The sequence below is a fragment of the Chanos chanos genome, chromosome 5 (genome assembly GCF_902362185.1).
Source record: "Chanos chanos chromosome 5, fChaCha1.1, whole genome shotgun sequence".
NCBI classification, from domain to species: Eukaryota; Metazoa; Chordata; class Actinopteri; order Gonorynchiformes; family Chanidae; genus Chanos; species Chanos chanos.
In genome coordinates this window covers 31,670,125-31,686,428 of record NC_044499.1, presented here as the reverse complement: position 1 = coordinate 31,686,428, position 16,304 = coordinate 31,670,125, and the positions used below count along the sequence as shown (strand labels likewise).

The 16,304-nt window shown below is 40.7% G+C and overlaps 1 protein-coding gene across 1 annotated transcript; it reads left to right on the top strand.

Annotated features, from left to right (window-relative positions):
* Positions 1–420: 420 nt before the first annotated feature.
* On the top strand, positions 421–9,725 carry oat (ornithine aminotransferase). The gene is made up of 10 exons (XM_030773377.1): positions 421–478; positions 2,802–3,023; positions 3,627–3,851; positions 4,130–4,225; positions 4,529–4,656; positions 5,473–5,595; positions 6,145–6,273; positions 6,814–6,927; positions 7,025–7,169; positions 8,252–9,725. The coding sequence occupies exons 2-10, from the start codon at positions 2,816–2,818 to the stop codon at positions 8,410–8,412; spliced, it is 1,329 nt and encodes a 442-aa protein (XP_030629237.1). The 5' UTR covers positions 421–478; positions 2,802–2,815; the 3' UTR covers positions 8,413–9,725.
* Positions 9,726–16,304: the final 6,579 nt, after the last annotated feature.

The window sequence follows — 16,304 nt, the reverse complement described above, 5'->3', positions numbered from 1 at the left end:
TCTATCCTATTTTATTTTACATGAGATTTTGTTTTAACCAACATTATAGGTTGAACCTGGAAAGGAAACACGAAAATTAAAGATGCCTAATATTGTTCTCAAAACACCTTGGGGTACAATGAGCGCAACGGATTGGCACTATTGCGTCACTTGTGCTGAAGAGAGTGAAATCCACAAATCCGCTCCATGAAATATTGTCATTCCCACGTTTAGCCGTTCGTAGGCGACGTGTATAAAATTTAGCTATCGATACTAAGGAGTATGCCCAGTGTCAATCCCTTTGGAATACCCTTTCAAAGACCCTAACAGACAATCGGTTAATTATTTACATTCTTTAAATATGCGTAACGACCCTGTACGCAATTGACGTAAACGGTGTTAACATGGTTTGACATAACAGACGCCCACACCAGTCAGGGAGGCGCAACAGCACGACGTGTATCATATTCAAAGTCAAGTGGATTAGGCATCTTAACAGGTAAATGTATTTTTTTGTTCTTACAGGAGCGGTAAATATTATTATTAGGCAACAAATCAACGGATAAATTAACATTATTGATGGAAAAGGACAGCTAGTAGATTTTACAAGCCAAGTTCACCACTTAACTACTGTATCCAACTCCTTAGAGGAAAGAGGAAAGCCAGGGCATCATGTAACACCCCGCATGGTATGGCACATCTAGTGTAACTTACGTCGTCAGTTTTCAGTGATTACACATTATATATAATTTTATAACTTGTTGTAGCTGTACGGATGCCACATAACGAAGAATCTTTTTTAAAACGGCGCTGGCCAGGAAACGACGTATACGTGGCTTGCCACAGTGGCTTGCTCGTTAGCTTAGTTGCTAACTCGCCAGTATTTTTCCACGAGCTGGGCATCTTTTTCTTGGTTGCTAGGTACTGCGTGGTGACTCATAAATTGAGAGTTTGTTCTTTTTTGATTAATTTAACATTATTGCTACAGCGCTGCTGTAGCGACGAGATTAAATTGACTCAAGCAACCAATAATCAACTGTGTAATTAAGATATATTGAGTAGCGTTCGAGATTTGAAAATAACACAGATAACTATGGATTTGATACCACACCTATTTGGATTGCAAAGCCGGGATTTATTACAACGACAATACGGCTACAGTTTTCAAGACCAGTGTAGCCTGTTGGTTGTTTCCCGCACCTCTATTCATTCTTGAGTTCGGTGATAGTTACAAAACCTTGTCGCACATATGCCGTTTATACGTGGTAGTTGAACATTATTTAATTTTACATAAATTGTTGAACTACGTGCGCAGCTGAATGTGTCAAACACGTGTGTGCGGGAGTTTTCCTAATTTAGTTGCCGGCGAGAGAGTGGGTGTGAGAGGGGCTGTAGCACCGCAGCCTATCACATTGCGTTACTTCGTTTAACGGCGTCTGGTCAAGTCGAACATTAACACGCGCGCTTATCGCGGTCACTGTCCTCGGTGAGGTCGAATCTGACGTTATATTAATTTTGTCAGTCAGATCAGACTATGGTGCAATCCCTGAGAGAGATTTTGCCGTAGCCCAGTTTATAAGACATGTCGCCTAAAAGATACAGTTGCAGAATAAAACAGCATTCCAGTAAATATTATAACTAAGAACATGGAAGTGAATCTTGTAACCTTGATTTTAGTTGTATAAAAAAGTTTACACCGTTCTCTTTGGATTTGCTTAGGAGATTCAAATGACAGAGTAAAAGTTCATTTGTGGAATGCAGCCAAATTGCTTATCCTCACTAAAGTACTGTTAAAAGAATAATTTCCTTTTTGATTTAGGGTTGATACATCTGACAGTTGTTGTTGAGCGATTCAGATAAACAGTTGTGAATATGAGGCTATTCCAAAGGATATTTGGTTGAACCCAAGACCCATCATGGTTGAGTTTGTCTCTCATCTCATACTATAGCTAAATGTCTGGCCCATATAGCAACCACTCGTTGGCTGGATCCCTTCTGGTCAATTGGCCATGAGACAGGAGGGATTAGTCCAGTGGAAACAGAGACCAGAACTGGCAGTGCACATTGTCTTGGACTTGAATAGAAAGTGCTGCTTTGCAGGCCTTCTCTCTTTGTGCTGACCAAATGAAATCTCGTTTGAGTGGTAACCGTATCTGAGTTCAGCTGAGTTCAGTTATCTGCAGTTCATCCATGCCTGACCAAACCACTAGTCTCAGATTTTGATGAAATATTATTATAATAATTATTCAAATGATTTTTTTCAGAACTAATAGTTATAATAATTATTATAATAATCTGGTATTTTGATTTTAAATTCATTTACATGGATCACCTTAATCTTCAGCTAAATTGTTTGTAGTCAATGTACTTGATTAACTGCTCAGTTGAAACATTCAGTAGTTTACTATTTTATTTTTTCACCATCATATCATGGCTGTAAGAATTCTGCTGATGATTTCATGCATTCCACTGTCTGTTGTTGCCAAGTTTTAGGATCTTAGCAATTCGCACCTTCAGCTGGAGCTAGTACGACTATTGGAGGCCTTAGTTTGGGTAAACTGTATTGTTTTCAACTTCAAGGATGTTAGTGTAAGCATCTGTAAGACTGGTAAAAATAAATAAATAAATAAAAATGGGAAATCTGTCCCTCTGTCATAACCTTCGATGTAAAATGCGCAGTTTGTTAGCCTACACAATGGAAGAGATTACACCAGGTTTTAATGGTCATAATTAGCTGTGATCTGACCTGCAATCTGATTCTCCTCTCTCTCTCTCTCTTTCTCTCTCTCTCTCTCTCTCTCTCTCTCATGTTCCTTCTGCAGACAGTACAAACGTGATGATGAAAGGACTTAACTGCGGACTGCGTTGGGTCGCACCACTGTTTAGTCGCGGCTTACATTCTGGAAGCCGCACAGCTTCTTCTGTAGCTTCCCGAGCCAAACAGAAAGATCGCGCTCTCACCTCAGAGGAGGTGTATGTCCGCGAGGACCGTTACGGAGCCCACAACTACCATCCGCTCCCTGTTGCACTGGAGAGAGGAGAAGGTGGGGATGCACACATCCCAGAGACTGCTGGGAAATAGAGTCTTTCTTGGTTGGCTCTAGTGATTGCTGATGGAAACAATAGTGCCAACGGTAGATTATATTTATATTGCAGATGTCAGATAAGGCAAATGCCTCAAAATTCATCACCATTCAAAAATACAACTGTGGGAGGAGACTTCTCTCAATTATGGAACGTACTTACACATGAGCCAGATTTTTAAAAAAACATTTAAAAATGTGTAGGTGAAATTGGTAGTCTACTTCAGTTCACTGTGCATTCTTTTCAAACCCAATGTTGTCCTTGTTTATCTTCAGAACACACCAGGCTCTCTTTTTTTTCCCATTGTCATGAATTCTGGGAGCTGATTTTCTGTCATTAGAAACTCAGAATTAGAACTTCATTAGCCTTTTGACTGCAGTTAAACTGCATTAAATTAAAAGCTGCATTAAATTAACTACCGTTAAACTGCAATATTGAACTTTTTCTTGTCTCTGAGCTAGCGCTTAACCATAGCCAACAGCCATCGATGTTTATAAAATCTACTGACTCCTCATGCCTGCCCGTATGTGGACTGTGTGTGTGTGTGTGTGTGTCTTTCTCAGGCATCCATCTGTGGGATGTAGAGGGGCGGAGGTACTATGACTTTCTCAGTGCATACAGTGCTGTGAACCAGGGTCACTGCCACCCTAAGATCATCGCAGCCCTTACAGCCCAGGCCTCCAGGCTGACCTTGACCTCCCGTGCTTTCTACAATGATGTATTGGGAGCCTATGAGGAGTACATCACCAGCCTGTTTGGTTATGACAAGGTTCTCCCCATGAACACAGGTCAGGAGCCAGAGACCCTCTGTTTTACCATATACCTTCACTGTTTTTACTGTATGGTATTATACTGTATATTTATATAGATCATAAGATCACATGAGGTCACCGTGCAAGCATAAATACCTCATATTACTGGATTCTCTGCATGTTTCATGGTGTATGTTTGTGACAGTGTTGTATGTATACATGTATCTGTGTAATACATTTAGTAGTGTTGTGAGATCAAAGTGAATGATCATTTTTGCGTTCATTTGATTTTTGCGTTCATTTCTGACTTTTAGGAGTTGAAGGTGGAGAGACAGCATGCAAACTGGCCCGCAAATGGGCTTACAACGTGAAAGGCATTCCCAAGTACCAGGCAAAAATCATCTTTGCAAGTAAGTGAGCATAAGACACGAAGATGGGGTACACATCTGTATGGCATTTTCTAGAATTAATGTGATGCATATGGTGATCTGAATATCTCCATTTTTTGTGATGAAATACATCATTAGCTGTTCTTTTTCCCAGTGTCTTTCCTGAAACTGGTTGTATGTAATGTAATCTGATGCCAGATGACCCATGCCAGATTAATTGTGTGTTCAGTGTTTCTCTGTTGAGATTTGATAGGAGGTTTTTTTTAAGGGTTGATTTTTTTTTTTGGTGGTTTGGTTGATTCATCCCATTGTCCCCCTCTACAGATGGAAATTTCTGGGGTCGGACCATGGCAGCCATCTCTAGCTCTACAGACCCCAGCAGTTATGACGGCTTTGGCCCTTTCATGCCTGGCTTTGAGCTTGTCCCTTACAACGACATCCCTACCTTGGAGGTCTGTCTGACTTTTCAACTCTCAAAGTGATTTATTTACTTTCCTCTCAATATTTAAAAGAATGACAATATGATGTTATCTTGAAGATGGCTCACCAAATGTAATATTTTACTCTTTTCAAAGTATTTTGTGGGTGAAGTATAACTATAGAATAAACATACCTCCAGGGGCTTAAGGCTTTTATATTTTTAAGTATTTACCAATTCCCAGTATGAAACACAGTTCCAGTTACAGAGTAACTTCAAACTGGGTCATTGTAGCAGCTGTGGAACAAAGCAGCATTGACAAGGTTTACGACAAGTCGAAACTTGGCCCTAAGTATCTGCTGAGCCATAATGTTGAAAACAGCTGTTCAAAAAACAAAAAAAGTACCACAATAGACCCAGATACCTGACAGAAGCCAGTAAACTCAAACAGAAGTACGTGTCCAGGCTCTTTGACGAACTGGAGTCCAAAGCTCCCTCTTCCATGTCCTGAGAGAGTCTGTCTCTCAGAGGTTGGCCTGAGGTTAGCTAGCATTCTGCACCTGTGACTCATCAGTTCTGGGGAACCAGGGCAGGTTTCACCTGAGGCCAGTCACAGTGACAGTCACTCAGTAATGAGATCTCATTCACCCTCATACAAAGTCACCACCATTTCATTTATCCACAGCTAAGGACTGACAGACATCCCTCCTCTGTAGAAACTGTAGTTTTGAACTCTTATATCAAAATGGATGTCACACAGTGGGCACATTATAAGTGTGTGTGAGAGAGTGTGTTCGGCTGAATGGGTCCAGTGGTAACTGTGTATGTTTTTGTGTGTACGTATGTATAGAAAGCTCTTCAGGACCCAAACGCTGCGGCTTTCATGGTGGAACCCATTCAGGGCGAGGCCGGAGTGGTGGTGCCTGACCCCGGTTACCTGACCAAAGTGCGCGAGCTCTGTACCAAACACAACGTGAGTACTCCGCCAGTCCGGAACCTTCCATAAGTGAATAAAAAAAACCCCTGCATTTCAGAAAAAAATTAACTAAAAAACAACCTGTCTGTTCTGTGAAGACATCTGCACGCTTTGCCAGCTTCATATACTAATATTAATTTGCTTTTTTAAAATCACTCCCTTGACAATGGTAAGAGTACAAGACTGGAAAACATGACTCATAAACTGGGAGAGACGAGCATGTTTCATTTAGAGGCTGCACCTAAACACACTCTGAATTCCCTCAGTCAGCCAGTCAGTGGATCCTCTCCAACAAACACACTGGCTCTCGTTCAATACCGAATGAGTTATCTGGGAAATGAAAACGATCAGTATATCTAGGTTCCATAGATTTCTTTTGGATCTGTTTTGAGTATGGATTTGAACTTATTCACAAGATAAGCTTGTGACTTGACAGTTTTTCAGTTCTCTCCTTGATCTTCGTCTTCTGTTGCTATTCCCATGTGCTTGTGCACGCTCCCATGTGCTGGGTGCTGTTGACTCAGGTTTCACTGTCTGTCTGTACAGGTGCTGTTTATAGCTGACGAGGTGCAGACTGGACTTGCCCGAACAGGGAGACGGTTGGCTGTGGACCACGAGTCTGTGAGGCCGGACCTGGTGGTTCTGGGAAAAGCTCTCTCCGGAGGAGTGTACCCAGTGAGTCTCACACACACACACACACACACACACATTCACTCACACCTTAAGCTGACCCACAGCCTGACTCTCCTGTCTCACCCATTCCTGGTTAATCTTGCTGTTAGGCCTTGCCCAGACTGATAAGAGTACAGATCACTGGTGAGATTTTAGCGTCTCAGAGTTGCACTGGTTTTTAATGATCATGCTAAAAAGGAAACATTTTAATTGTAATGATGGGAAAATAGGATGTTCTAGATCATTTTAGACGTTCTGTGTGTGTGTGTGTGTGTGTGTGTGTAGGGAAACAAATAGTACGTAATGTTTGTCTAGTGGCCAGAAAGAGAATTTTGTGATTCTTGTTTGGAAAATGTGCATACAAGTAAGATTTACTCATACTTAACCTATCAGCCATGCACTGAAATGATCTACTGTGATTAATGCATAGAGACTGTATTCTGACAGTGGTAACTCTGAGGTGCTATGCCCTGCTCTTCTCTCTTTCTTTGTCTCTCTCTCTCTCTCTCTCTCTCTCTCTCTCTCCCTCCCCCCCTGTGTCAGGTGTCTGCTGTGCTGTGTGACGACGAGATCATGCTGACGATTAAGCCAGGCGAGCATGGCTCCACATATGGAGGAAATCCACTGGCCTGTCGGGTGGCTGTTGCCGCCTTGGAGGTTTGTGACTCATTGCATCAGTCTATCTAGCTAGCTAGCTAGGTGTTCATCTTTACATCTTTATGTGTGTTTTTTTTTTTTCTTTATGTCTCCGTAGGTTCTGGAGGAGGAGAAGCTGGCTGAAAATGCTGAGAAAATGGGTCAGCTTCTGAGGGCGGAGCTTATGAAACTGCCAAGTGAAATTGTGACCACAGTAAGAGGGAAAGGCCTGCTCAACGCCATCGTCATTAAAGAGACGAAAGGTAAGAGTAACGATGCGGTGGCTTACCGAGCCTTAGGTTTGCATGTATGTGATTTATGTGAATAAAGTAAAACAGCTAAACTGCCCCTCAGATATCTGAGGAATGTAGGGTTGAGTACATCACAGATTATGCAGATGAGGCAGGAAAGGAATAGAACAGGCAGTACATCAGTAGTAGGTCATTCAGACTGTTTGACTGGCCTGCTGTTTCTCAGAGGAGTGGGGAAAAAAGCCCTGAGTAGTTCACATACTGTTGTATGTTTTCCAAACCACACAGAATAAACGAAATGTACTGTATATCTGAGACTGATAAGACAGCAGAGAGAGAAAGGTAGAAACAGAGAGTGAGAGCCGTTAGCACATGAGTGTGATGTGGATGTGTGGATGCGTGTGTGTGTGTGTGTGTGTGTGTTAGTGCGTGTACGGGTGCAAGGTGTCCCTGAAATAGATAGAGTCTGTCTGTATGAGAACAGGATGATGCATACTAAAACACTGACATGACGTCTAAGCCGGAGGTGACGAATGCATAACAGAGAAGTAATAGGATGATGTCACATTCAACACTCAGTACCATCATCTGGTTGCACTGAAAACTGTATGTGCTTATGCTGACTTGGCAACAATGACAAATGATGAGTTCTTGCTATAGAGCTGTCATATCTCATTCACTCTAATTACCTGAACATTTGATCCTCTGACTTCGCAACATTAATCAGTGAGGTTGCCGATGAGGAACTTTAGATGATAAGAGATTGATAAATTATGTTTGTGCAGTTTCAAATGAAAGATCTTTTGTAATACGATGGTTGCCATCATTGATCATTAACATTGCATGTTTCTGTGCTCTAAGTGCATTCTGCCTTCGCATAGTCCACACTTTCAGCACATTTGTAACCATTTTCTGAGCAGTAGCCATAGATAGTGAAAATGTAAGAATTATATTATTTCATTATTTTAAATTAATAAAAGTGTAAATGATTTTCACCCATGCTCACCCATTGGCACAATTTACATGAACTCGATTAACTTTCAAACTCTAACAAGAAATACTAAAATCTTTTTGTAACACGTTTATTCTTTCAGACTATGATGCATGGAGAGTGTGCTTGCGTCTCCGTGACAATGGACTCCTGGCCAAGCCCACTCACGGTGACATCATTAGACTGGCCCCACCTCTGATCATCAAAGAGGACGAGATCAGAGAGTGTGTCGACATCATTCAGAGAACCATTCTCTCCTTCTGAGCCTGCAAACTCTGACTCAACTCCCGGGATTCCTCCCAAAGTGATCTGTACGAGTAGTCATCCCGATGGACCGCCCACACGATCCCTCGTCCCCTTTTCCTTAGAGTTCAAACAACAGCACCTTATTCTGCACATTACACTGTAATCTCATATAGTTTCATTTCAAAAGTGCTTTACCGTGCAGGCCGCTCTCTGGAATGTAGGAGAGAACACTCCATTAGCACGCTGCATGGATGATATGACATGATCTTATGCACAAAGTAACCTAAACACATGGTCTCCTCACACTCCTGGTAGGAGTGAAAGAGGTTATGATTGCTAAGGTGTAAAGACCCCCCCTCCGTAGCGGCAGGTTCCTCAGTTTAATTTTTGTGATGTTTAATTTTTAAGTTTTATGAAATGCACCACACAGAAAATTGTTATAGCAGAAGTCTATACAAAAAAAGAAGAGGAAGAAAAAATTCCATGTTTCACACTCACCAATTGGGGGTGCTGACAGATGAACAGATGTAATTGTTACATATCTGCAGCACTGTAGACAGTCTAAACTGACTGTTACCTTGCAGAACTGTGAGAATAATTTAAATAATATGCATTTGTTGCATTTTTAAGAAGCAGATAAAAAAAAAAAACAAAGTACTTTTTTCCCCAAGTTAGACAGATGGGATTTGGTTGTTGCTTTAACAACTGGAAAAAGGTAAGAAAAAGGTTCAGTTATAACTGTTCACAGACTGAGGGAAATTTGTTTTCTTTTTTTAGTGTTACAGAATTGAAAATGAAATGTCAGTGTTGACAGTGTTGATATTCAGAAAGTCAAATACAGAAGGGAACTGTTGTCATTTCTGACCCATAGACTTAGGACTCAAGTCACTGCTGTCTTTTTTTTGGCTAACCCAAATGTTTCAGGGGAGGATCTTTAATTGGTTACAAGGGCTTAGATCCACTGCTGAAGAAGACAGTTACATTGTTTCACAAGTCACTGTTTAGCTGTTCTACTGCTGTCTAATGCAGAGCGCTGACGCCTGCTGAAATTTTATGCTGTTTAATTTGAGTTACATTATTTTTCCTGTAGATGAAAATTTAGAGAGGATAATGTGAAGCGTTTCTTCTGCAGAAGCCTGTGTGTTCGCAGGCGGAATTATTTATCTGTACAGTATTTGTGTGAGATTTCTCTAAAAGAATGTTTAACAGATGGTATTCCGTTACAACTGGAAATGCAGACTTACTAGGGTTACATTTTCATGTTTTAGAGTTTTCAGTTTTTGTTGCTGTCTTAAATGAACATTGAAGATTCAAATAAAATAACCAGCTGGCTCATATACTATGTATATTATTTGTACATCAAATGTGGTTGTCATGAAAATCTATCATATGTATGTATGTATGTATCTATCTATCTATCTTTCTATCTATCTATATGGCAGGTAGAGGTTGACTGACAGATTGTACATGGCAACAGGTGACACTGTACCTTGCATATATAATAATCAGCTTTGAAATAACACAAATCAAGTTTTACACCAGTATGATAAAGTCAGAAACTGGACTTGATAAATAAATCAATAGCTAAATTAAATTGGAATAACTACCTAAGTAACAGAAAAGCACTGAGAATGGGTCTCCTGACTCAAGATACAAAAAATGGGGTTTGATTATGTCAAGTGTTTACGTGCAAAGGTTTGAAGATTTGGACAGTAATTGAGAATCAAAGAGGTCGATGAGAAAATAATGGATTCTCAAAGAAAATATCTAGCTGCTTAATCGAACCGATTCAAGCGAAGTGGTTCTATCGACATTTACCACTAGATGGCACTGTATTGCCGCGTTCCGTTACGATGCATTCTCGTGATTTACCCGCTTCCAACCCTTTGAGAACAAATGCCTGTTTAAAATAGTGGCGATATCGTTAAATGAAAATCATAACTGCAGTTTTATTTATAAAAGAATATGTTGTGCGACACCGCTACTTTCAACACATACTTTGGTGGTTATTTAGAGCAGGTAAAATGTATTACACTTAGTAACCAAGACGTTGTGTGATAAAATGGAGCCCACATGCTTTTTCCACTGCGCCGTTAATGCTAATTTTAAAGCTGATATGAATCTTGTTTAGTAAGATTCACACACATCTGCGCTAATTTAAATATGAGAATGTGTCTGTGTCATGCTCTCGCTGTATCTAGGCCTCCCACGTATCTGCAGTAACACACCGCTTCAGAGATTCAGTGGCACCGCTGTTTAAATTGGAGCTACCGCACCAAGTTGTTTGATCCACAGGAAAAGAAAGGGAAGAAAGTCTTTCTGATCTTAACGACGGAGAAACGGAAAGGAAGAAGCACTATCAACAAGCTCAGATATCTGTTACGCGGCGGTATTCCAAAAAGAAAAAAGATAAAATGATGTCGCAGATAAATATAAGCGAAGGTTCGACTTTTTTCCTCTCAAAAGTGTTTTAATTAAGAAATGCTGATAAACACGCTCTCGTAGTCGTGCGGAGAATCCAGTCAGTTTTGTTCATGACATCCTGTAATCTACTCCAATCTACATCTCTCCGTTTGTAAAACACTTTCACCTGCCGTTTCTAATGACTAAATTACATTACAAATCACGTCCCTGCAGTCATCTACCTCCCCTCTGGTTCTGTTGTTTTAGGAGAGAAAAAGGAGTAGGCTAAATGACACTTCTAAATTAATGCGAGTAAACGAAAGTGCGTAACGTATTATGTTTTTCACTAGTACAAGCAAAATCGATACGGATTACTTTTGACCTTTGACAACATCCCTGCAGCTGCGCTGACTTTATTTTACATTTGGAATTTAATAGTTTTCATGGTCACGCCGGAGACCCAATTCTCTGACAACTGTTCGGCCATGAAATCACTGACAAAGCGTAGGAGTTTTAGACTACCTAGCAAGAGAAGATATAAGAGTTTTCGGTTTGGTTTGAAGGTACTGAGGTGGCTGGTAGGGGTTGGCAGGCCAAAACACTCTTCGGTCAAGTTTAGTGTGTCCGGAAAAGCTCAATGATACGGCTTATATTTGCTCGTGAAAAATGTCAGGAATTCCGTTAGGCCTAACAACTCAACATTGCCACCAGCTGACGGAGTGAATTCAGGCGGCGTTTACCGATGACTTGGAAGGTAAACTGGGACCTTGAACCAATTTACCAGTAATGGGTGAAACCTGAAGGAGATGAAGTGGCATTCCACCAGTCATAAACATCCATTTCTGTTCTCTTTCACACTCATATTGAAATTCCCAGGTTTTAAGCAGGGCTGGCTCGTCAAACTCATCGAAGCAGTTTTCCTTGGGTTCATGTTCACTGTTTCACTCTTTATTACTGTGAATCCTCTTATAGACTGAATTAATTCTATTACAAGCCCTGCCAATCCGTCACTGAATAGACCTACCGCCGCCTTGCTCTTGCTCTTTCTTTTTTTTTACGGCTTTCAGTGAGGTGGTGACAGCCAGAGTTTGCACAGTTCCACTTTTTCATCTCTTTTTATATCTCCATAAACCCAGCTGGAGGCCTAATGTGAAAGATGAAATGGAACTGTTGTAGTAGCATTCTGGAGGGACTATTCCTTCAGTGTAGATAAATCACGGCTGACGTGCAAGGCTGCTCTTATTCATGTGCTTTGTGTATTCATCCCAGGCAATGTACAGTCATCCTCAATGTAAGCTGTACAGGTCTTATGTGGTAGATGCATAACATGCATGCATATATGTGTATATTTTGTTTGTTCAAAATCAATCTAGTGCTTTTCCAGGCTGTGCAAATCTTTCATTTAGATTTACTTTTCCAGCATAAATCCTCTCAGTGTAAAAACAAACATAATACCTTTTTTTGTCTATTGTACATTGTTTAATTGTATTTGTATTCCTCCATTACATCCTTAATTAATCTGGATTACTGATGAAGTTTGGATCAGACCAGTGACAATTCACTGATAGTCCCAGCCTGTCTGATTAATTAAGATTAAAACCATTGACACAAATGCATTGTGTGAGTTTATTGACAAAAACTGGTGGTACTCTGGTGGAACATAAGGTGTAAACACCAGTGTAGATGTATTGAGGGTGTATAAAGTAGTGCCCTGAGAAAGGACCATTACTCTGAGTCCCATAGGATGTTGCCTGTACCTGTTTCTTCTGCCCAGTCACCTTACCTGTCACACCATCATCAGATTTATCGAGTCTGTGCTACCAAGGGCAGTCCAACACTACTTGTTCTTCTTGTAGTTATGCTGCAGAGTTTTTTTTCTTCTTCTTCCTTTATTCACTTTCTGAAAGGCTGTGGGACACATTGTATGCCAAAACAGGAGTTTTCCCAAGAGTACATCTCAACAGAAACTCTAAACAAAGTCTCGCTAAAGTGCATTCCTCTGCAGACTTGGAGTGGGTATCACAATAACAGTGGCAAACGGCACCCGTTTTATTGTGCTCAGCAAAATAGCATAGTTTAGGTCTGACACATGGCAAGAAAAAAGCCAAGTCCATGTTACACTCAAGAGTCCATCTGCATTTTGAGCCCAGACATATGGCAGATCTCCCTTTCTTCCTTTTTAAACCAGACAATGCACATAAACAACAGGGCAGAGAGAATAAACACTGAACCCCTTCTTCAGGATTCTTATGGAAGTGACCACAGCTCCAGGAGCCAAAGTTTCAACTGATTTCAACACATAAGAACATTTTGTTGTCTCTTTGAGAGGGCCCCTTTGCTTGTTTTATGAAATCACCGCCCTGGCCTTTGTTTTATAGTCCTCCCATCTGAGAAAGGGAGGATTCATTGCTGTTGCACTCAGCTGTGTGATAGTGGTCAACACAGACACATTCATGTCCCCTCTCCTGTCAGATACAGGGAGACTGTGAATTGAGAAGCAGGTTGTAAGTAGACAGAATGAGCAAGCCTGGCTTGAGGTGAAATAATGAGTGGGAAAGCAAGGCGAGACAAAAATCCTACACACATGCACAGACAGAGAGTGTGTGTGTGTGTGTGTGTGTGTGGGTGGGGGGGGGGAGTGAGAGAGAAAGAGAGAGGCACCCCCTAGGAAATTGGTGTCACAACTCAAAGATCAAATACAGGAGGGTTAGTTGGTGAAGATTATGGGACTTGGCTGGTGATCTTTCCATTACCCCATTACAGCAGCAGAGGCCATGGTATCAATGGACACAGAGCCCAATGTCAGTTTAAATCTGTTTCCCGGTATGCCCTTTATATGTTCTGTGAAACAAACAAACTGCTCTTATACCTGCACATGGGATTAAATAAATATAAAACTGCACAGACTGGACTTTGACCCACAGAAAATTTATACACACTCAGTGTTGGCCGACTGAGGCTTCCTCACATTTGGTCTAAATTAGGGATATTCATCATTTTCTGCAGGAAGCATTCCAACAGTTGGTTGGTCTATTAGATAATTATTATAATTCCAAAAAACACAGCTACCCCAGGACTAGCTGATTTGACTAATGAGTTGGTTCATGAGTTGTGTGAGGGACTTTAATACTCCCTAGCTTCATTTTGCTCCTATATTTTAATTTGCTTTGTACTCATGAAAAGGAAAACACAGATATGGAAATGACTCAGGACATTTATGGGTAATCCATTTACAACTACTGAAATTGCCCACAGGGGAAAAAAAGACATCTGACAAACAGGAACGCAAGATCCTACAGCTTTAGATTCCACAATGACAAAAAAACCCAAGAAACAGTCAACACAAGAGAGGGGTCAGTCTATAATGACCTCAGGTTTTCTCCAGTGGGGACAAGACGTCATCTGACCGTGAGAGTACAATACTGTTTGGAACATCATAAGTGATGGAAAAGGCACTGTATCCTTCTAAAGGAAAACACTACTTAACCTGAAGCTGAGGCTTCCTTTCAGAACAGTGTACTTGAACATTCTAAAGGTTCTCACACAAGGGACAGGATGTCCCCTATGATATCACTGACCCCACCCCACTTTTGATTCTTCTTCACTCCGTTGCCGCTTGTTTATGGTGAATCTGTTTTAGACAAAGAGCTTTGGGAGTAGATTGGCCACAATCTGAAATCTAACTGGAAACATTCAGTCAAAACCTCTTCAGACCCAACTTTACCCATAACTCCTCATTTTTTTATGCATGCCGTGAACTTTTACCCTTAAAACTTTAACAGTGTGATTGTGAGAGTACCATAACAGAATTTTCACTGATGCACTGCATTAATCACATCGGTCTACTTTCCCCACAGAGGAAACCTCAGTGGGGTACAAAGCCATGACAAGGACACGGCTGGTACAAAGTCATCACCTAACAGAACACATCCACAATTAACCTCCAGAGACAGAGACAGAGAGAGAGAGAGAGAGACGCTCTCGACCAGCCGGAGCAAGGACACAGGAGTTCATGTCCATATAAATCAACAGGACTGAGAGGAACACACTTGTGTTGGTCTAGCTAAAAGTAAAAACATTAACTTGTTTAATGTAGTCACCAGTGATGACACAGTGAGAACATGCTTACAATAAGACAGTTCTGGAGACTCCATTATTTAGCAGTTATTATTCCAAAAGCACAGGGGATAAAGGTCTTTTAAATAATTGGGAGGGGGAAAAAAAGTCTAAATGAGTACAATTGAATGAACAATTGTAGAATATCAAGTCTTAAGACCATTTTATTCTGTTGAGCATGGGTCAGCTGTTCTGCTCATGAGACATTCCTTTGATTTAAACTCATCAAATTATAAACTGCTAAAATACTGTCACTACGCAACCTCTTTCAACTCTTCACTCTAACAGACTGGCACACTTTTGCTTATCACCTTATAACTTTCATTCTGTGTCAAGGTCTATGTCAGCCTCCATACATTAAAACAATTGCCCCCAATTACAATTAGACATATCTTGTCCTTTAAAACACGAGACTCACAGCACCATGTCCTTAACATGTAGGAAATATATGCTGTCATATACCACACAATATGCTGTCGCTATTCATTACAACCATCAGTTTTAAATCCACCGTGGGCACAGACTGTGTTCATTTTGTGCATACTCAAGGGCAAGTCAAAGAATGTTCTTGTGAGGGAACATTGCAGAATGAATAAACCTCAGTGTTCTTGCTCGTTGTTTTCCAATTAATTACTAATGAGCGATGTCGACATTCATTTAACCAGAGCCGGTGATCTAAATGCAGCCAAATCGATCGCAGTGCCTGTGTATCTGGGTCTAAAGGGAGTAGTTGCTCTGAGACAAACAATGTTCTGCTCTTTGGCGTCCTCTGTACACACTCTTCTCACTGGAAAAGATTCATTTTTTTCCTGGCTCGACAGAGTCCACAATTTCAGATCTGTTCACTGCAACCATAAATTTGAAATTTAAGCTGCTTTGGTTCTACTACAAGAAAGAAGTTATTATGTTGTGTTAAATTAGTTTTTTTTTGTGCATGTGTTTTCTCTGACATTTCAATAGTAACTGTCAAATGACAGAAGTAAAATGTTCTTGATACGATCCTTGAGAAAACATAATGGCAAATATTTCTATCAAGTCTCATTTAATATAAATGCATTTATCTAAAAGTTATTACTGGGCTCAAAGTGAAATGATAGTGACAGTTGTTGACGTGTTGTCTAATTTGAATCAGAAAAAGAATGTTCTTGACAACTCCCTTTGAGAAAGAATGTAAGAATATGACGTGCCTGCATCTCATTTAATCGGACTGCCTCATCGAATTTAAAATTTATAACTCTGTCCAAAGTGAAATGATGGTGAAACCGCCACGGGGGAAAAGGTGTGTGGAGAGTGATGTTTTAATCAGTCATTTGTTATTACCACGAATGAAAACATTCTTGGCAAATTAACCATTAGGTAGCGTGGACGAGCGCCGTGGGCAGTCGATCTAT

Coding starts and splice junctions, on each gene's coding strand:
- oat (XM_030773377.1), top strand. CDS start 2,816: ATGATGAAAGGACTTAACTGCGGACTGCGTTGGGTCGCACCACTGTTT. Junction 3,024..3,626: donor TGCACTGGAGAGAGGAGAAG/GTGGGGATGCAC, acceptor TGTCTTTCTCAG/GCATCCATCTGTGGGATGTA. Junction 4,657..5,472: donor ACGACATCCCTACCTTGGAG/GTCTGTCTGACT, acceptor ACGTATGTATAG/AAAGCTCTTCAGGACCCAAA.